Below are 21534 nucleotides of genomic sequence, written 5' to 3'. Positions count from 1 at the left end.
ACATGACATTTACACGTCACAAATAACTCATAATAACTTTTTCTATAAAGAAAAAAAAAAACAAAAAAACAAAACAGGTTTCACTTTCCCGCATTCTATGTTGTGGCCAATTTACACAGAAACTACTCTAAATCCATTACGTGCATCTGCACTATAATAATAACAACAATCGCTTCCTTTCATCTATTACCTTTCTTAGCCTCGAAATTGGTCTGCAGTGTGTGAAACTGATGCATGGGGCTTGTGTTAACAATAACTATAAAAGCAATTAAGACGTGAAGGATGTATTACAGGATATGTGCTGCATAATGTCACAAAGAAACTTCATCTGTGGGTAAGAATATCCCCCCAGTTGGTCTGATCAACCTGCAATTAAGCATGTTGTTCATCATTACCAAAGATGCACAACAATAGTCTTTAAAAAAAAGATATTTCACACACAAGCATGTTTTTAAGGGAAATAAGGAGAATAATTACACTTAACAGCAGCTTTATCCTGGCAAAAATTAGACGGGTAAAATCAGGAAATCTTCAGTTAATACAGTAAGTCCACAGTGGCAAATATCCAAGGGCTTAAACACTAAGATGTTGCAGTAGTCTTTTACCTATGTGCATAGCTATTCACGCAGCAGAACAAATAACAAAGCTTAGTCATTATTTCACAAGGAAAACACTTCATGACGATTACAGTCTTCGGCAAGGAAAATGGAACAATCAACAGCTCTCTGGGGACCGGTGTTTGCCGTCACTGCTCTTACTCTGAGCTGCATTTGCGAGACAGAGGCAAACAGAGCTGTTGTATTCTGGGAGAGGGGCTGGCTGATCGGGCTCCCCGGCTGATCGTGTATGGGTCATATCCCTCATACAGAGCCTTCCTCTCTTTAGGACTGGACAGATCAAGAAGTCTTTGGCTGGTTATGTAGCTCTTTGCAGCTTTGGAAACGGACCAGCACACTGGGCAGTCTCCTTTGAACTTGGGGTGGTCATTCTTCGGAGCTAGGGCAACAAGGGTGATTGTGTCAACTAGCAGACAATACAATGCAAGTTTAAACACATGAAAAAAGTCTAGACAGCTTGGAAAAAAAAGCAACTCAATTCTAAAAACAAATTTGTATTCAGACGAACCCCCACGAACAAGAAGTGGAACTACTTCAGTAACCTAAAGAAGTCCAGTTGCCTTTATTTCAAGCTCTCTAGAAAACCTTTACCTGGGTGACTGAGAGCCTAGACAAGCAAAGAAAAGCAAGCAGGTGAAAATTGCAAGGTGGAAAAAAATAGGCTTACTGGCGAGTAGCTCTATGTGTGCAGATGCTTTAGAGGGCAGGTGGATTACTTGTACATGTTTAGATTCGTGCCTGGATTTCTCCAGAACCTGCCTTCGCTTTGGCTGGGCGAGCTGGCAGATCCGTGAAGTGGCAACAGCTCTCTGTGTGCTTACCTGGAATCAAATTTGTAAATAAGCCGATTAAACACAAAGAAGAATGGTGTCAGTCAGGTATTTTTCATCCTGTCCATATGAAACATGGATTTATAGTCATGTCACACACTTTAAATTGAAATGTATCACACCTAATTAGATAAATTAAGTTAAAAGGATGTACAGGCAATCACACGTCTCAGGATTAGGGAAGTTATTAACTTTGATCATCCTAACTTTCCTTGAAGGGAAAGTCAAAGCCAACCACAAAACACCTGGACCTATTCATGCTTTCAGAATATAAAACCAGTAAAAAACACAAGACGGCTCTGTTGAAAGTTATAATATAATTATATAATATATTTTAAAGTTTTGGCGCTTTAAATACCGGACATTCTGGCCTAACTAACACAGTAGGCTGTGGAGTTTAAAAGACTTTGTGGCAGGTATGGTAAACTAGCAGTCATCTAACAATGCACCACATATTCATTTATTTTCTCTCAGGAAATAGTTTGTGTTACTCACAGGGACCGACAACGGGCAGGCGGGCTGCCAACCAGCTGCAGGCGCCCGAGGTTGAGCCAGATGACACACCCGTTTGGATGGGACGGCCTTAAGCGCCCATTCACTGACCTGCCATATGGGAGAAATTCTGAGGAAGCACATAAAGATGGAGAGAGCTATAAAAAAAAAAAGGTCTTGCAGGTACAGTTTAGCTACTGCCTAATTTGACATGTTTGTTTGTGACATGTGTAGTGCCAAGAAAATTACTATAAATAGGTTTTCTCGTTATGTCAGGGCCAAGGCCTCTAAAGGGAAGGCTTCAGAAGCTTCAGGCTTTATGAATGTCTGCACTTTACTCTGCTGCAGATATGCACACAGAAAATTCTGAGAGGTCTGATTGCAAACACTGATGATGAATGTTTCATCACTTGAATCCAATCAAACAAGTTTCTTATCTTGGTTTACTGGATCTTGCTAATAATATTAGTACAACATAAGAGATCTTAATGGGGACAGGGTGACAAAGCTGTGGGAAAATCTAACATTAAAAACTTTAAAAAAAAAGGAACAAGAAACTAGAAAACTGACTTATATCGTACGTATAAGAGCACATAAATGTTTCTGATAAAAACCAACAACATAAAGTTATTAAGAAACTGCTCAAAATAAGTCGCGCATTTATTAGAAGTCTATTATATTTACGTGACTTGATTGTAGAACTTTCTACTTATGCACAAGTCCGACCAGCGGGGGGTTAACTCTGTTGAAAACAAAATAACAATTATGCACGGTGTTACAAAAAGGCAGCAAAGATCAAGTTTGCCAAGAGAAGAAAAAAGGAAAAGATTGGTACACAGACCAATTTTAGTGGTTAATCCGCTCCTTTCTGGTGGAAGCTTATCCAGCCAGTAAACAGACTGACTGAAAAACAGAAAAGAGCCCATTTGTGAAAAAGAAAGCGACAAAGACAGAGAGCTTCGTTAAAGGGTGTGATTCAGACCTACCGGTCTGGATATCTTAGTCTGTTTGGTTTGGGTTGAGCCAACTGCTGTATCCGAGTCGCCATGGAAACACTTTATGCAACTGGGAGAACACTTTGTTGCTAAAATGATTCAGTTGTAACAAAAGAGAGTTTCTCAATTACAACCACATACTTTTATATCTGAGACAGCACATTTGTCAGTAGTTCTGGTCGATCATTATCATAATGGTAGTCTCAGATGAAGCTGGAATGCTTGAGCGGCTTGGGATTCATAACTTTTAGTTGCCTAAAGATGACGATACAATGTCTGGATAAAAGCATTAGGATGATTGTTACTTTGGTATAGTTCTCCAGTGTTCTTGAAGGGTATTCAAAGCTCTTCTTTAGATGTTGGCTAACTTTTGCTCCATTTTCTATCAAGATGATCCTGCAATGCTTCAATAATGTTGATATAGTTTTTAATAATGTTTTTCTATCCAGGTACACTTTTACTTCACTGACAGAGATCACTATCATCTTGAAAAATCAAGCTGTTGCCAATCACATGCTTTCCATGATAATGCATGATGGATCAAAGCCTGACAATACTTTTCTGTGTTCATAATTGAGTCGTTTTTTTTTTTTAAAGATCTCCAACAACGCTGGCTGAAATGGCCCCAAACAATGACAGAGCTCTACAGATGTTTTACTGATGCTGTAGACACTAACTGTTGCACCTCCCTGATGACCTTTACTGTACATACAGTTGATGTTGTCAGCTTAAAAATTCCAAACTCAGATTCTTTTCTCCTCATTTCACTTCCTAAAAAAATAACTTCTTGACATCTTTTCCACTAAGACCGTTTCTGATAGGTCATGAGTCAGATCCATATCGATTTTTCCCTTTTTTTTTTAATTAAGGACATGACTTTCAGATACTGTATATCTACTGCAGATAGTCTTTTAGGCCTGGCAATTTGTTTGTCCTCCCCTTGTCAAGTTTCCTAAACATTTTTAAGAACACATTACACACGATGCTGAGACATGGCAAGTTTTTGGCCAATATGTCATTGGGAATCACCTTGTTGGTGCATAAATGTTATTTTATGCCTGTCAAACTATGTTCTCTTTGGCTTTTTTTTTTTTTCATAGAACCAACTAAAGAAATGGGAACAAATGATCGGCTTTTATAAAAAGTGTCTAAAGACAATATTTAAAATTGTTTTTTTTGTTGTCTGATATTTTTAACCACAACACACATTCATCCTTCTTCTTCCATCTCCATTGTGGGGATTGTCGCTCCCAATGAAAATCTTGGCATCAACTATTGCTTGAAATCACTTTTGAAAAACAACCGAAAGTCTGACTGTTTGGAAGCAAAACATAACGCATGAGGAAAGACTCAAGACTTTTTCCAAGTAGTGTAACAAGCCTGATTAGTTGTCTAGGCAAAACGAGAGTTTTGATACCTTTGTATAATTTTTTGTCTGTAGCTACCATTACAAAGCCAAGTGCATTATACCCTTCCAAAACTGCTTACATTATAAATAGCAGAAACCAATTCACACAATTAGCTTTAACATATAACAGTACTTTTTCAGTTACCTTAAAGCTATACTTACCTGTCCTGCAGCTGAGGTAGCAGCTTTCTGTGTTGACACCGAAACCTGCTGGTTGCTGTGGTAACAGGTGACAGTACACCTGCCTATGTTGAATGTGCTTGGCAAAGCGAGATCGTCTCCCACTTGCTGCTCGCATAAATTTCTCATTTTGTCATTGGCAGTGAACAGCTGCAATGTGAGATAAGACCTACATTTAACTTTAGCATTCGTACTTCATTCATTCTTCAACTTCAAAAATACTAAAGATTTAGTTACTATATTTTGTTTACATAAACTCCAAATGGGCATGAATATCATGATTCCTTTGAATATTTTTCCCTATATTGGAAGGACTGTATAGCATAGACTTAAAAAAACAAGAATTAGATGCAGAAATTTGGATTCATTTCTCCAGTCCAGACAACTGACCTGGCCAAGACAAATTAATTTCTCATCAGTGACTGAGACTGACTTATCAGTCATAAAAAAAAAAAAAAATCATCGGTATAAAAAGTTTGACAACACTCACTGGAGTGATCAATACTCATCAATGGGAAATTCCAAGGAACTCTGTGAAGAGCTAAGACTGAAAACTGTGCACAAGATGAAAGGGCCTCTTTCTAAACAACTGTACATTCCAACATGTAAAACATTGTTAAGCTTTGTAGTTATGTACAACTATCAAACAATTGCGCATAAATACAAGTTATTCAGATGTATCCCCACTTTGTACAGGACTGGAAGACCCAAACTGTCATCGTCAGATGAGAGGAAATCGGTTAATGTCCACAAGCTCGACTGAAATTTGTAGCTGACCACATAAAGAAGTCGAAAACCTCCTAAAGAAAAGTTTGATGGCCAGACGAGACAAAGATTGAGCTGACTAGAATGACAAGGTGAGGCTGTCAAACCTACAAACATCAACAGCTATCAGGTATGGTGGTGGGTTTTTTTTTTTGCCTGTCCCTTGTGGTTCTTTAGCCGTCTGAATTGATCATGGCCTTGCCATATTGTTGCCTTTGTTATTTATTTTATTTTCAGTTGTTACAGAAAATAACATGGGGGACAGGAAAGTGAGAAAGGGCACTTAAAAAACAAAAAAAAAAAACCAACACCAACAACTGGGGGTTCCAACAGGACTGTGACTGTAATTGCACATAAATTGATAAAGCAGACCAACACAGGACATCCGGAATTTCCTTACCAAAGCCACAACCCTCAACCTTGTTGACAATTTGTGGACTGCTAAAAATAAAAAAAATAAATACATTTAAAAAAAAAAAAAAAAAAGAAAGAAAAAGAATATTCAGCTTCAAGGAATCCTACCATTTTAAACTTGTTTAAATTTGACACTGTGTGGATTAGAAAAAAATCCAAAATAAATTCAAAGCTGTGCACCATATTCTTCTTCTTTTTTTTTTTTTTTAAATCCATCATTCCATCTGGGAAAAAAAGAAGTGTGTAATTTTTTAAGCTAAACTGTGTGCTGGAGGAGTAACTTGAACTTACCTTTAATTCAATTCCAAATTTTAATTTACCTCCCCTTACCTGGAGTCATTATGAAGCTCATATGAAACATTAAATTTTAAAAAAAGAATGCAGAGACAAACTGAAAACACCACAACCTTTATTTTTACAGGGTTTTAAAATTTTATAAAATAGCACAGTAATTAAACTACCAAAGCTTCTTTGATAATCATGTTCACAAAGCCACAAGCTTTCAGTATAATACTGTAGTTAATATTCTCTAAACTAGTATTGCAGGTGTCTGTTATTGTGTGATGCAGTCAACTTTGTGTTGTTCACACATTAACAAGAGGAGCCAAGAACACTGCAGGGCAAAACAGCTACAGCATCAAGTAACATTGGCGGGCCTCTGAAACGCGCAGAGAGAAAACCCAAGGCGCAGAGATGGTCCGGCTTAAATATGTAGTGTTTGGTTCACAATTGTAACTAAAACTTAAAAAAAATATAACAACAATACTGCTTGTAGTCACAGCATGATTTCAACTGCATTTCCAACCTTTTAAACTTAGTTCTCAATCCTCACACCAGAGCTCCAATCACTTTTGACCTCTTTTTGTCAGTTTAAAACATGAAATTCATGTGACAAGAAAGAACAAACAAACAAAAAACTGGATTATTGGCACAAGCTAAGGCCACCCTGACCCCACCAATAATATTCTTTAAGTCTGCTTCACATTTGACGGCAATAAAGACAAAACTCCATGCAAGATTACATAAATTCTACCGTCTCAAGACTAGATTTTGTCTTTTTCCTCTGTGAGGTGAAAGTACTCAGCTAACAATCCTATTATCAACAATTGCTGACTTTCAAGAGTCCATGACAGATAAATAGAGGGATTTCAGTGATGTACTGTTTCACAGATTCCTTAAGCACTGAGCTCTCTTGTAAGCGGCCAGTGTAGATACAGGGATTAAAGTAAAAACAGAAAAGATGGCACCAGATGGTCCAATCTCTTGCAAGCTGTGCAGGTAGAATGGCAGTGTCATAGCATGTAGGACACAGGTAGAAATAGGTAAATACTAAGAATATATATGTATATAAGAATATATTCAGTAGCACCATGAAAATCAGGATGTGTATGTCACCGTCAGAGGGTCTGCACTGGGACAGGATACAGCAAGGACATGTGCTCGGCTCCTCTGATTGGCAGCTTGTGTGTTGTGTAGTAGGTGATGACCTCGGGGATGGTCGAGAACGGAGGGCTGTTCTCTCCGAGGACGTAGCGTCCGTCTGGGGACTGGGTGAACTTCATATGCATGAAGCCTTTGCAGCTCCTGACAATAAAGAGACAGTGCAGATGAGCCTCAACTTGCCTGACAGGAATGTTAATTAGTACACTGAAAGACTGAGAATGAAAGTGTGTGTGCGTTTGTGTGTGTGCATGAGCATTACAGAATGTTTTAAGATCTTATAATTATCAAAACTGCCACCTGCAACAAATATGTCACGTTATGTTTCGTACAACAATCGGAGCGCCACACAGCTTTCTGTGATGAAAGTATTCCTGCAGTCTCAGATCAACATACCAATTGTGTTATCATTGCTTGGGGTGGGCCGCACACAATCAGCCCATTCAGTTTTGCTTAATTAAAAAGTTTCAACAGGAACAACAACAACAACAAAAAACTGTAAAGGGAACTGGAGAGTTGTCATTCAACCAGGAGTCAGCATCTGTGCCTATTATTTTGGTATGAATTGCAGACAGTTTTATTCCTTCTCACTGTGAATCACTGCTGACTGTTTGGATCTGATTGGGGATAGGTTATTAATTGATATAATTAATGTACCATTAATCTCACTATGCACCCTCAGAACTAACTTTAATGTCAACTTATTCATTCTGCAAAGTGAAGTTCAGGGATCCAAGATAAAAACAATGGCCAAAATCATCGCTTAGAGAAGCTTGGTTTCGTCTTCCTGTAATTTTGTTGGTGCATTGGTGATAAAGATAGCAATCATTAAAGACAACATCTTGAGTTCAAACAGGTCTTTCCTGCACCTCTCTTTTTTCTTGTATTTGTTATGTCGTCACCTTCTACAAATACCCTTACTTAACCCAACACGCATGTGGTATGAAAGCAAACTCGAGCATCTGAAAAATGCGTTTTTATTCTGAACGCAAAATTCAGCTTGAGCTTTTACACATCTGGCTTTCTTCCATCAAAATAATATTTTAGATCAGATTCTATCACATTACCAAAACAGGGCTTTGGCAGCAGTTTGTTCAAGTTTCCCTTCCTCCATTTTGCAGCTACATTTCACCTTTTTTTCCCTTTTGCTAATTTGCTGATTTGATCAGTGGTTTAAGCACATATATGCTCAGATAATCCATAAATATTTTGGTAAAACATTGTACTGGAGTCCAAACAAATTCCTGTGCTCTTTCAGCTCACTGCTTCAAAATAATACAGATGTGAGATTGGGAGCAATTCCCAGCATGCCTATGATCTTTTCCAAGCAGCTGTTTCCATGTTGGTTATTAAAGAGACTAAAACAAAAGACACTTGCTGAGCAAAAAAAAGCCGGAAAAAAAAGGTTGTTGTAACCAAGTGAGAACAGAGCAACTAGAAAAATGATGTGCAACAATACCCAAATGGGTGGGTGTGTGGGGGACCAGATCACATAAATTTGGGAAGGGCCTAAAGCCAAGTAGTACACAAGGGAATAATTACCCTTTAACAGACTGCGGTAATATTGAAGTAAGACAACATGAAGGGGTTTTTTCCTTCTTTTTGATGCACTCCACACCGAAGCATTCAGGGACACTCATGTTTACCTGAGGGAGAGAGAGTAGTCGTTTCGGCACGTCTGGCTATTTCTCACCAGGTAGGAGCTCTCTTTGCACAGAGTCAGCAGACTTTCTGCTTCTGCGCGGCTCAGGGCTCCATGGTACCACCTGCAGGCAAGCAGCAGGACAGCATAACACAAAGATAAGCGATTTTATAAAGTCATAACTGCATTAATCTTTTCATAAACCAGTTGCAAAATTTTATACATAGCAAGCATTGTTTACAGCAATGGGCATAAGTGCATATCAGCCAGCTTTATATCAGCTTGAACTTAAAATATTTGTTTTCCTTTTGTTGGTGCTGATGGTAACCCATCACATTTAGGATGTGAAATGCAGAAGACAAGACAACACCAAACATGTGACAGTAATCGCCACAATTTCTTTATAATCAAATAAAGAAAGAAAATAAGCCAAGCCGAGTGCGGCTGGTTGTGTTTTGCAGATGCAAAACACAACCAGCCGCACTCCCACAAGAGGAAATGCAAAGCTCCAGCCTCCATTTCTGATTTATTCTGTGAGTCACACAGGTCAGACTTTGTTCTTAAGCCAAGTTTTGCATGTTTCAATAAAAAAAAAAAAAAAAAAAAAAAAAGGAAAGAAAAAAGTGATTGTCGGGATGAATTTTTCAAGTCGTTAAGTTGTAGGCATTTCCTTTATGAAGTTTATTTCGCCTGGGATGGCTGTCAGTGCATACAAATTCCCTTTACAACAACAGTAACTGAAAATTGTGTAGCCTAAGAAGTACTGGCTTTTACTTTGTGTCTCACACACACACGTAATCTAAAGAAACTTAAGAAAACAAACTAAACCTGCGAACTTCTTTCTTTTTTTAAATGCAAGACGATGCATGCCTGGACCAATGGCCTTGAACTTAAACCAGTTCAAGGCCGTTTTTTGTTTTGGTTTATTTGAATGACCTTTCCCCCCCCCCCCTCCCCCAATTTTGAAAAAAAAAAAAAAAAAAAAAAAACAAACAAAAAAACCCCAAAGATTTTGAGGAACTTCACTTAAAAACAAAAGACAATTAATTACTTAGAAGCATGATGAAAGTGGAAGGGTATGTTGTGCAAGAAAGACTGCTATTTATTGGAAGTAGAATAAAAAAAGAAAAAGAAAACTAGTAGAGCCAACATCAAAGATTAAGACTATGAATCTCAACTTACACTTGCTTCTCCAGCGGCAGAGATGGATCCACCCTCTCTCCCAAGAGCGAAGGAGTGTCACCTACAAGACGGAGTGTAGTTGCCTCTGATGCGGCGCCTGTCATGGTAAGCCTGGACTGTTCTGTGTAACCTCGTGATCGCTCTCTTTCAGTCCCTTCAAACTGAACTATGGGCACACAGAGAGAAAATGATACGTCAAAGACAAGTAGCTACAGAACTGTAATAAATGGCCTGTATTTGTATAGCGCTTTACTAGTCCCTAAGGACCCCAAAGCGCTTTACACATCCAGTCATCCACCCATTCACACACTGGTGATGGCAAGCTACATTGTAGCCACAGCCGCCCTGGGGCGCACTGACAGATACCAGGAAATCCCCAATTTACCTGCTAGGGCTTTAGAGATGTTGTCCTTCTTCCACTCCCACGGCTGGTCGTATTCATCAGCCGGCCTCTCGTCATCCTGAGGCAGCCTGCTCTCCTTGCTGTCTATCACCCCACCCTCAACCTTCTGAGGCGGACCAGCTCGATGGTGGTACCGAGTCCTCTCCTCATATGGGTTGTCATATAGCTGACTGCCATCTCCACTCCCAGACCGGTTGGCCATCATGTTGTGCTGTAGTTCTGCACAGGAAACATAGAAGGTGAAAACTTTTCACCTTTACCCCTCCTAAGAATTAGGTAAGTAATAATAATGATAATGGATTGCATTTATGTAGCGCTTTTCAAGGCACCCAAAGCGCTTTACAATACCACTATTCATTCACTCTCACATTCACACATTGGTGGAGGCAGCTACAGTTGTAGCCACAGCTGCCCATGGGCAGACTGACAGAAGTGAGGCTGCCATATCGCGCAATCGGCCCCTCTGGCCAACACCAGTAGGCGGTAGGGTAAAGTGTCTTGCCCAAGGACACAACGACCAGGACAGAGAGCCCAGGGATCGAACCGGCAACCTTCCGGTTACAGATGCGCTTCCCAAAACACTTCCCAAACTCAGTAAAATGCACAATAAATGTGAATTATTTATGGTACGGTAAGTATTTCACCATATACAAGTATCAACTTTTATGTAGAGGAGACCTGAAATGATTCGCTGGGCCTCAAATGGCTCCATGTAACTGCAGCAGTCTGCTGGTGCAGATTTGGGCTCCCAGTTTGTTCTGGCTCTTGGGTGTGGATGTGCGTCAAAAGGATCCGAGTAATCTGCGTCGGCCTCTGACGCTGCTGGGGCAGAGGGAACCACCTTAGTGGGGGGGATAGAAACAAAGAGAATTACACAAATTAAATGCAATGACATTGGACCTCAGTGTTTTGAGATTGTGATTGTCTGAAATAAACAATGCTTACAGGCTCCTCCTGAACAGTCACAGGGCTCAGAGGGACTTTACAGCGACCAAACTCCTGAGAGTCCACTTTAATCAGTCTGTGTTTTGGAGACACAAGTTTTACCTAAATGTAAGACATGGATAGAGAACACATTAGATAATGAATCGAACATCACCCAAACAGGCGCATATCTTTTTTGGAGCATGTGCATTTAAAAGTGGTCATTGTGAGGCACAGGGCTTTTTTGGGGAGGGAACATAAGCTGCATGTGCGCATGACTGTAAAAAAAAAAAAAGAGTCCAAGTCATACCTCTACACCATTAGGCAGCGCTGAACCAAATGCAGGGAAAGAGGGAAGGCTCACAGTGGCATTACAGGAGCCGAAACCACCATTCTGATGCTCCTTATCAGTGTGCTGGTACGGGTCCTCAAAATCTAGCTCCTTCTGAGCTCTGTAGGCCCTCAAAATCTCGCTCTCGCTGTAATCTGGCCTCGGGGGTTGTGGAGGATCACGCCTGCTGCCAAAATTCAGGTAGTCCTTCAGCCACTTTGCCATGGATCTGTGGGGATGAAGTAGTAAATATCACATTATAGGGGCTCTTTAGTGATTATTAAATTGGCCATTTCAGCTGCTACATTTGGACACCATCTCTCAGAAATGCACAAATCTGCACAAATTTCTTCCACCTTTGTTTTTATATTCCCTGACAAAGTCACCCCCAAAACAGAGAGCTATTGTTACAACAATATACTCAACAGGTTAGGCAAGATTATCCCCTAATCTTGAACCCATGTGGTTAGCTTGCATAAGATTTCCTCTAGTTTAATAAACAGCAAAGCAGATCTCAGCGTCCACTGACAATCGCTAGTTAGCATTAGGTTGTAATTTAAGGGGGTTCAATCAATCACTTTCTCATAACACTGGATTAAGGGTAGCATTTCCCTCCTAAAAAAATAATCTTAAAGAGCTTAACAGCTAACGAATCCCATTGTCTTTTAGTTTAAGAAGTTATGAGTTGGAGTATTGAGCTGTGCAGTTAAATATGAGTCACTGCAGTGTTAACATGTCTAAGCTAAGTTAGCCGAGTAGCAGCTACCGTCAGTTTCTGCTAACGTTACTTCTTTAGGCTCACCCTTTTTCTTTGCATTGACGGTCACCCGTTCCAGTTATGTCTTTGTGGTTACCATCCGGGTTTTAGTGTTAATGCTGTCCAGCCTCAAAGTAAAACATATGCAATCGCTAAAATTTGCTTCGGAGCCAAGCAGGTCAGACAGCTAATGCTAGCCGGACCAGAGGAGACACTGGAGCAGACCGTCTCCGACACACCACTCAGAGCCACGGCGGACTGGATTAAAGGGGAGGGGACACACATTTATTTATTTGTTTATTATTTTTGTGAGTCGACATTAAAGTCCTACGAACCCTGCCTAATCCACTGTTTAAACTGCAGCGCTGTGAATAATCCTCATTCTTTCAAAAATAATCCCCGCCATCGTGGAATATTTTGCTTTTCATCTGTTTTCTACACTGAAGAGTGTGCGACGTATCACTGTGAACTTTAACCTGCAACATTGTTCACATATGCTAAATTTTAGATTATCTTTGAACTTGGAATTGGGCTTTAAATGATTGTACTGCATACAACTTTAATTATTTTTAAAAACAAAAATTGGGTGAAATTTTTTTAATCTATTTTTGCTTTTTCTAATCCACACTGGGTCAAGAATATACATACAGCCTTAAATATATAAATACACTCACCATGTATTTTTAATAAGTGGTGTTTTACAGCATCTAATAACTTGAGGAGGCCAAGGCCTATTAAGTTCTCATTGGTAATCACAATTGACTACATCTGGTAGTTTCTCTTTGCCAGCATATAAAGGATTTATTTGACAGCGCACATTGGATTGACCAATTCTCATAACAATAGAAAAGTCCAAGGAACTCAGTGAAAATAAGAAAGAAAATTACACAGAAGAGGCAAAGGTATTTCGGAACCACTTCAAAATAACTGCATATTCCAAGATATTCACTTCAAACAGCTGTACGTAATCGCCAAGGACTGGAGGAAGACCAAAATTGTCATCCTCAGATGAGAAAAAAATTGGTTAAGATGTTAGAAACAACCCAAGAAGCACCTAGGCTCATGCCTGCCATGAACTGGAAACTGCTGAAACATAGTGTCACGGTCAACAGCGAAGACAGTTTTACATATCTGTAGACGGAGAGGGTGCTGACTAAGAAAGATGCTGCTACTCCAAAATCAACACCTTCAAGCTTGACTGAAATGTGAAGCTGACCACATGAACAAGTCAAATGGATTGTCAGCAAGAGAAAGCCTGACCTATTTGGCCACAATTACAAGAGGTATGTTTGGAGGAGCCGAGGTGAGACTTTCAAATCTAAAAACACTGTAGGGTACCAAATGTAAATGATGGTGGTTCATTCTCTGGAGCTGTTTTGCTGTCAGTTGAACTAGTTCATTTCACAAAGTGCAAAGAACTAGGCCTACCTCCACATTCTTCTACTTCACCTCAACTCAAAAGCTAGACACAGTTGGGTGTTCCAATAGGACTACGGTCCTATGGGAATGGAAAAAAGCAGGCTAAAATTAAGCTTCTGGAACGGCCTTCCCAAAGTAAACCTCAATCCTGCTGGAAATTTGTGAACTATGCTTAAAAGCGGGGTTGGTGTGAGGAAATCAACAAATTTCATTGCACTAATTCTACCAAAAACAGTGATCAAATATCTTGCCAGAAGCTTGTTGATGGCTAGCAGAAAAGTATGGCTAAGGTGCAACTTTGTTTAACAAAGATCATTAAAGATGCTGTACAATAATTCCACCCTGGAACAATTCCACAACTACTTAATTTATTCTGGGCTCTGAATAATAATACACAATAATACATAATAATAATACATAATAATACACACTACAGTGTGTATTTTGATTTTTAATAATGCTGGCTGCCTGACGTGAAGCCAGTATATGAAATGAAAGTTAAATCCAGTTAATCCCATCTGTGGAGGGGGGAAAAAACTACACAAATGAATTTGGATTACTGATTTACTGACTTATCTTGGCTTTGTGGTCAAATGTTGAAAATGAGCTTCCTTTGAAGGGTGTCTGGGCTCTCCCTTTGAGGCAAGGTGGGGTGCTTGTTCATTTACAAGAGCAGAACTTCTACTGTTCCACAATGAAGGATGTCAGTTGAATTGGTTTGGGGACTAGATTAGGATGCCCCCTCCTGGACCTGGATGGCTCTTAGGTGGTGCGTTTAGGGCACAGCTGTCGAACTCCAGGCCTCGAGGGCCGGTGTCCTGCAGGTTTTAGATGTGTCCTTGATCTAACACAGCTGATTTAAATGGCTAAATGACCTCCTAAACATGTCTTGAAGTTCTCCAGAGGCCTGGTAATGAACTAATCATCTGATTCAGGTGTGTTGACCCAGGGTGAGATCTAAAACCTGCAGGACACCAGCCATCGAGGCCTGGAGTTCGACACCCCTGGTTTAGGGCATGGACCTCGAGACCAAGGACAAGCTGAGAAATAACCCAAATATGCACATATGTTTCTCTGCTGGCTTGGAAACACCAGCATTATAATATGTTTTTAAGACACCAAGTTAAAAAAAAAATGCTACATACAAACAGTACAGACATTTTAATAAACATTAAAATATACAGGTGGTATAGTCACAGGACAAACAGACCCATTTTTCTGTGGATCTGACTGGATTTAAACAACTGGGGGGGGGGGATCCTTAAGCTGAGTTATATGAGATTTCAATATCTGTACAGCATTACAAACAGTGCTTAAGCACTGTATTCCTTTCTGCACCATACATACAATTGTATGTCAGTCACTTGAGTCATCTTGTTCTCATTCGCTGTCATTGCTGTCACTGTCTGAATACGCCCCCAACAGGCTGAGGGATGATGACCCATTTTGTGTGGTGACGGGTTTAGAAGCGTCTGTCGTCGCTGGCTTTGAATCTGAAAAACAAGACAAACAAAGACTGTGTCTTACAATGAAGAAAAAGCTAACTTTTGATTAAAGATGTGAACAAGTACCAACACGAAGGACATAGTTTGGTGAGAGAAAAACAAAAGTCAAGTACAAATTGCCAGAGACTTCAAATAAAAGAGGCCAAAGTGTGCAGGATACCGATGTGTTACCTGTCTGTGAGATAGGAGCAGCAGTTTCCGTTACTGAACTGGGTTTGCTCACAGTCATTGCTGGTTTCTTTCGGACAACCAGTGAACCTAATGCTCCTTTACCACCCAGCGTCCCGACACTCCTCTCCCAGCTCTCCACCTTGGCCTTCTTTGCTCCTCCAGCTGAAGCTCCCTGTAGAAAGGATCAGGAAAATACAGCCCAAAGCTTTTCGGTCAGCAACACATAGAAAATTCTCATTATGTACATTGTGAAATTCTGTATTTAAAGACAATGAGCATTGTGAAAGTCACTGGCCTTAACTGCCACAACCTTACATATAAACCCACTTCCAAAGAAGCTGAGAAAGTGTGTAAAATGTAAATGAAAACAGAACGTCATATTTAACATTTAAACTGAAAACCACTGTGTAGTATCACGTCGTCTTTAACAATAGTTTGTTAGCAACCAGCTGATGGACTTTTAGGAGAGGAATTCTCTCTCGTTCTCGTCTGATAAGAGATTCTAGCTGCTCAGTCTTTGCCATGATTGTGCAGATGTTTTCCACTGATGAATGCAGGCAGCCCAGCTCAGCACCTGGACTTTTCTACTACAATGCCATGTTGTTGTAATAGATGCAGCATTGTCTTGCTGAAATATGCAAAGCTCTCCCAGAAAGACACAGTCTGGATGGAAGAATATGTTGCTCACTCTAAAACCTTTTCAGCATTGTTGCTTTTCACTTTGCCTCAGTCAATTTTAAGCTAGGTTTGGGCCACATTTCTGGATCCCGTTCACATGTGTCATGAGAGGTCTGTGTTAGGTGACTGGGTTTGAAAACCCAGCTCAATATATTGATGTGCAGACTCTAAACTATAAAATCAAAATCATAGTTCTTTATTCAAACTTTGAAACATTGAAGGTAAAACAGGAAAATGAAGAGGCACTCACTGAAACCTTGAGGATTATGACTAAATAATCTTGACAGATATTTAGATATGTCACATGTGGATGGCTATACAGACCTCTGCCTCTGTTGGTTTGTCAGCAGTGAGGATGTCTGTTGGTTTGTCTGAGCTGGACTTGTTCGACTGTTTGCTGCTGCTCTCTTCTTCTGTTTCTGAATCAGAGTCAGATTCTCTGAGTCTTTTCACGAGAGCACGATCCAACATCTCCCTGTTGAACAAAGCACAGTGTAATTTTAAATTTCCACATATACATCTAACTATGTATTAGATATTATAGCAAAAAACATTTTCAATTAAATATGAAACATGCTTGAGATTGATACATGCACAACTCACTTCATTTCACGCTCATCCTCCTCTTTCTCCCGCTCCCGCTCCCTCTTCTCCATCTCTCTGTACTGGTCGATCATTCCCTCAAAGTCCACCAGAGCCTGTCTCTGATTCAGCTCCTTCAACTCCTGCAGGTTCTCCAAAACCTCCATTTCTAACTTTGAATCCTTTGTGCGGTTCTCCAGCACCTGGTCGAGGATTGGGAAACCATTCATTCTGTGTTTCATGTGCCAATTTAAGTAAGAACAGAGGATGACTTTTAAAACACTAACCTTCATGGGGTTGTTCAGTTCCTCTTCTTCCCTCTCCTGCTGGATTCTCTTCTCCTCCTCCTCAATGAGTTTCTCTGCCTGGAAGTTTCGTGTTGCGCCGTGCTCCATGGCGTAGTCTGTGTTCTCCGGGTCAGTCTATGATGTCATCATAAGATATAGCATTGTCAATGGGTATTTTACTCCCAATATAAGTGATATCTCTTGCAACTTATCATTCACACTTACCTTAAATGTAATTTCAGCAAGACAGCGGGTACATTTGATGTAGAAACGAAAGATAGGCAGTCCCATGTAGGTCTCATTCTGAACGGTCTCTTTGCGTGCATTGAACTTCTTCCCCTTGTAAATGTACTCACCGCATGTTTTACACCTGCAAAGTAGAAGAAATGATGACACTGTAGTGACAGGAGTAATTTAGAGAAGCCAAAAAAAGGTCCTATAAGTGAGCAGCAACCCTGTTTTACTGCAAATAAGCCCTATATCCAATGAATAGACTCTTACATTCGTATAAAACAAAAAAAAACAAGACTCCTGCTTTGACAGTCAGAAATAACCGTAACACTGTACTCTTAAGTCACTAAAAAGCAGAAATATATATTAAGGCCATGACTAAACTGGACCTGGAAGTCTCTATTTGGAAAGAAAGTTCTAAAACAGCTCTACCTTCTCCAACAACTTGAAAAATACAATGTTTGTGTCATATAATCATTCCAAGAGCATGATATATGCTCATTTTTTCTGAAACTGGAAAAAATGTTAAAAGATTATTATTATGTGCTGGATGAAGGTCATTTACCAGAGTTATTAAGAACAGTAGATGTTACTTTTTTTTAAACACATCCCACTGTTTAAAATCCTATTTGTTAAATCTCTGAAACTGATGTGAACCGAAGTATGCAAACAGTCACGAGGTCCCGGGTTACTAATGTTATAAAGGCTAACAGTGGCTGTGTCTGAGTGGGTGAATGTGTTCTAAAGATTGCTTTGCATGTTCAGTAAGAGTAAAAAGCACTATACATACAGTTTTGTTTAGAAGTTTACATCACTAGTCATGAGCATGAAAGTTAAGGTAATTGTAGGCTTTCAATGATTGCACAGCATACATTTTTAATGACTTTAGAAAATAATAATAAAAAAATGGATTTTTATTTTGTTCGCCTTCTCGCATGTTGTTTCGTTGTGTATTTATAACAGGATCCTTTACAACATCAGCTGCATTTCATTGTAAGAAAGTTAAACTTCAGTAGTGTAACCAGGAAACAACTCCTTAGATATACGTGGGTAAGACAAGCATACCTCATATTAAATGGAGCCATCAATCTGACCACATACTGACGATCTTTGGGGAGCTTTAGCTTCGGGATTTTGGACGGATCGAAATCCGGAGGGTAGTATTTCTGTGGATAGCAAAACACATAGGTTAGCTTACAAACTTGTAGCCATTAGACTAATAATGTCTAATTTTATTACAATATATTCTTGATACACACTATTGTAGTAACAGTAGTTGAAAAAGCAACGCTACCTACCAGCTTTTAGTTAAATTAAACAGAAACTATAAAAAACGCCACACTTAGCTTCAATGCTAACGTCAACCTGCTCTGGTCCTATAGTATTTTTAATAACAGCAGTGAAGTACCAGTTTTAGAGTTCATATACTTACATTCAATACTTTTCTTTCGGACATTTTTGCTGTTGCTGTTACCCAGACGTACAGAAAAAAAACGCTGGAAAGTCGTAACACCTCTTGTAAACTGCAAGATAAGCTTCCGGTGTCTTGTTCAATTGCTTCCCTCCTCCAAATTGCGCTCGCCCCCGCGCGGTATAAGTGAGGAACAACAGCAACAACAAAATATTTTAACAATGAATATTAAATACATTTATTATAAAAAAAAAAATCATTGTCAAGGGAAATACATGTATAACGACTTGAATTACTTGAATTTTTACAGTTCTCTCCTTCAAAAAACACCCAAATCCCTTTATCCTTTGCTGCCATTCTACCTGAATGACTCATATAAGCTTTATATATTGAATAGGGCCCTCAGGTGCTGTCTGCTGTGTCTTTATTTCCAACATAGTGAAAGGGATCATGACCGGCATGATAAATGAGGTAAAACGATTTGTCAGTGATATGGGGGTCAGTAATATGGTTTGGTGTGTAAACAGAAGCCTGACAGCCTCACATATTCATTCCCATTACTCTTGGGAGGGTAAGGGGAGGGTTAAGGTTATTCCTACAAAAGGAAATTGTATCTTGATTACAGATTGGTCTCTGTGTTGGTCAGCCTGTCTGATTTAAACTTTGCAGAACAGCAGTGACATCAGAAGGGCAGATCGTTAAATAAGAATAAGATATGAATAAAGTTTGACTTTAAGATGAAGGATTTTTGTTTCTGCTATTATTACTATTTTTAAAGACAAAGAATTGAATTAAAATGAGACAACACAATTTATTGACTGAAAAGGTATAGATGGAAGCATAAAATTTTTAGAACTACCCTTTTAGGGTCTACTTTCTGAATGAGAGCACATTTATTAGACTTCACCAATAGCAAACATGAAAGAAAAATAATAAATTACACAAAAACAAATATTTTGTTTGCACATACTGACCCTTATCATCAAGATAACTGTGGCCACGAGTGTGCTATCCCATTAATATTGTATTGTTGTCTTTTTTGTTGTTTTATTATTTCGATAACTGTGCAATCAAAATGCAGATTAGCTGTTTTACTTGATTTCTCACTCTGATTCTGACACATCAATGTGACGCATCAGTGAGTCAGATATCTGATTAACCAAAAAGGCCACAGAAACAGGTGAAAAAATGTGATTTGTTGGGAATTCAATTGGATCAGTTAACTGAAACTGATTGGAAGACTGGAATAAAAAGTTTTAGATAAAGGAGTTTGATTACTCTTTGGTTTCATCATCACTTTCACAAATTTTAATGTCTCACATCGACGTTTGGTTTTCATCTTCTCTTATCGCTTCCTGTTAAAGATGCAAAGGTGCCGAGCAGTGTCATCCATGTCAAAGTTTCCATGAATATTTCAAAGACTGGCTGATGTCAGCAGCACTTGCAAAGAGCCTATAAAGACAGTTTCTGTGGACAAAAGGCATCCATCCTCCACACTCCAAAGAAGCGTTTGTCTACTGGAAAAGAGCTCCACCCGCTGAAGAGAAGGACTCCTCCTTTATGTGTCTGAACACAATGGTCAGTGCGCGGACTCTCCTCCTCGCGGTCACCTGCTGCTACACCTACCTGTACCTCGTTCGCGCAGAGGACTCCTCATTGGAGACGCGCTCACTGGATTTCACCCTGAAAACTCAACAAGAGAAAGACTTGGTGAGAGCTTTTGTTGGAGATGTGGGTTAAGTCGATTTAATTTGTATAAAGAAGGATGTTGATTTTTGTTCTGTATTTAGGGTATTTAAATGATTTGAACAACAATTTTCTTAAAAACAAAGTCCATAGTAAACGTTTTTTGATAATATGACTCTTTATCCCCCCTGTGCAGATTGACGCATTGCAAGAAGTTCTGGAGAAGCTGAGGAGCAAAGAGATGCCCTTGGAGAAAAAGCATGGATGGTTACCTTCGGTAAGCAGACAAATGAGAAATAAAACAGCACGAAACCTGTTAGATTTCAGGACAACGAATTAATTCGCAGAAGAGAGTATTTCATTTTCTTATTTAAGATTCTCTGAATTTACAACAGTCAGAAAAAATGAGGATTTTTAGACGTTTGTTTTTATCTAATCGAGATTTTTAAATTTTATAAATCGCAAAAAATGTACAATGTTTTGTCTACAGTGTACTAATTTTATGTTACCCTTTCAGTGTGATGCAGGGGAGCCGTGCGCCGTGCGTAAAGGCGCGCGTATTGGCACGCTGTGTAGCTGTCCACGGGGGACTACTTGTAACTTCTATGTTCTGAAATGTTTGTGATAAGGAAAAAAAAAAGATAACAGAAGTGCAAGAAATAACGAAAGAGTTCAGGGCTGATAAAAAAAAGATGAATGTGAGAAATGACAGGAAGGTCTGCTTCTACTGTTCAATACATTTGTGATAGAAAATAAAATGCTGTAGAATGTGACTTTTTTTTTTTTGCCTTTATAAACATTGACTGTTATGAATAAGGGTTTTTGTGAGTCTGTCGTTTTAATTTTTATTTCTCTCGTCCGTGTTAATTATTGTGTCACATCATTGTGTTAATCATTGCGGCATCTTGTGGAAGACCTTTTTTGGTCATAATATTTTAATATATTTATTTATTTTCCCCTGATTGTTGGAAATACCGCACAGTTAGTTTATAAATAGATTTGTAAGATGAAAATACCAATAAATGAACTTGAATTCAAGGGTCTGTAGAGTGTTACTGCTGCACCTTTGCGGTAATAATATTGCATGGGATATTATAAAATATACATGGAAGTAATTTACAGTGGGATCGGCGATTAATAAAAATATATATCGATCCCTTTGCCACGTGTGATCAATAATTCAG

At 39.2% G+C, this 21534-nt stretch overlaps 4 protein-coding genes across 6 annotated transcripts; 1 reads left to right on the top strand and 3 right to left on the bottom strand.

The window, feature by feature from the left end:
- Positions 1–117: 117 nt before the first annotated feature.
- On the bottom strand, positions 118–5984 carry spmap2 (sperm microtubule associated protein 2). 2 transcript variants are annotated; one of them, XM_085142907.1, is made up of 6 exons: positions 2926–5984; positions 2781–2842; positions 2624–2681; positions 1943–2069; positions 1285–1438; positions 118–996 (listed from the first exon to the last, which is right to left on the bottom strand). In XM_085142907.1, the coding sequence occupies exons 1-6, from the start codon at positions 2985–2987 to the stop codon at positions 755–757; spliced, it is 705 nt and encodes a 234-aa protein (XP_084999033.1). In that variant the 5' UTR covers positions 2988–5984; the 3' UTR covers positions 118–754. The 2 variants fall into 2 exon arrangements, with proteins under 2 accessions (XP_084999033.1, XP_084999032.1); XM_085142906.1 differs by having other exon boundaries at positions 2624–2842.
- A 109-nt stretch (positions 5985–6093) lies between these two features.
- Positions 6094–14595, bottom strand: LOC146496138 (SH2 domain-containing adapter protein F-like). 2 transcript variants are annotated; one of them, XM_085142903.1, is made up of 8 exons: positions 14372–14595; positions 11603–11852; positions 11314–11415; positions 11047–11209; positions 10351–10587; positions 9966–10131; positions 8788–8907; positions 6094–7285 (listed from the first exon to the last, which is right to left on the bottom strand). In XM_085142903.1, the coding sequence occupies exons 2-8, from the start codon at positions 11846–11848 to the stop codon at positions 7099–7101; spliced, it is 1221 nt and encodes a 406-aa protein (XP_084999029.1). In that variant the 5' UTR covers positions 11849–11852; positions 14372–14595; the 3' UTR covers positions 6094–7098. The 2 variants fall into 2 exon arrangements, with proteins under 2 accessions (XP_084999029.1, XP_084999028.1); XM_085142902.1 differs by lacking the exon at positions 14372–14595 and adding an exon at positions 12426–12608.
- LOC146496136 (cocaine- and amphetamine-regulated transcript protein-like) lies at positions 12981–21520 on the top strand. The gene is made up of 4 exons (XM_085142911.1): positions 12981–13663; positions 20029–20374; positions 20547–20627; positions 20868–21520. Exons 2-4 carry the CDS (start codon positions 20225–20227, stop codon positions 20973–20975), a joined length of 339 nt encoding a protein of 112 aa, XP_084999037.1. The 5' UTR covers positions 12981–13663; positions 20029–20224; the 3' UTR covers positions 20976–21520.
- On the bottom strand, positions 14946–18834 carry yju2 (YJU2 splicing factor homolog). Its single transcript, XM_085142904.1, has 8 exons — positions 18686–18834; positions 18319–18419; positions 17248–17392; positions 17023–17157; positions 16757–16938; positions 16478–16628; positions 15476–15647; positions 14946–15292 (listed from the first exon to the last, which is right to left on the bottom strand). The coding sequence occupies exons 1-8, from the start codon at positions 18707–18709 to the stop codon at positions 15180–15182; spliced, it is 1023 nt and encodes a 340-aa protein (XP_084999030.1). The 5' UTR covers positions 18710–18834; the 3' UTR covers positions 14946–15179.
- Positions 21521–21534: the final 14 nt, after the last annotated feature.

Source organism: Neolamprologus multifasciatus, chromosome 19 (assembly GCF_963576455.1).
Source record: "Neolamprologus multifasciatus chromosome 19, fNeoMul1.2, whole genome shotgun sequence".
NCBI lineage: Eukaryota > Metazoa > Chordata > Actinopteri > Cichliformes > Cichlidae > Neolamprologus > Neolamprologus multifasciatus.
The sequence above is the reverse complement of the archived record's forward strand: the minus strand, read 5'-3'. Positions and strand labels throughout refer to the sequence as shown.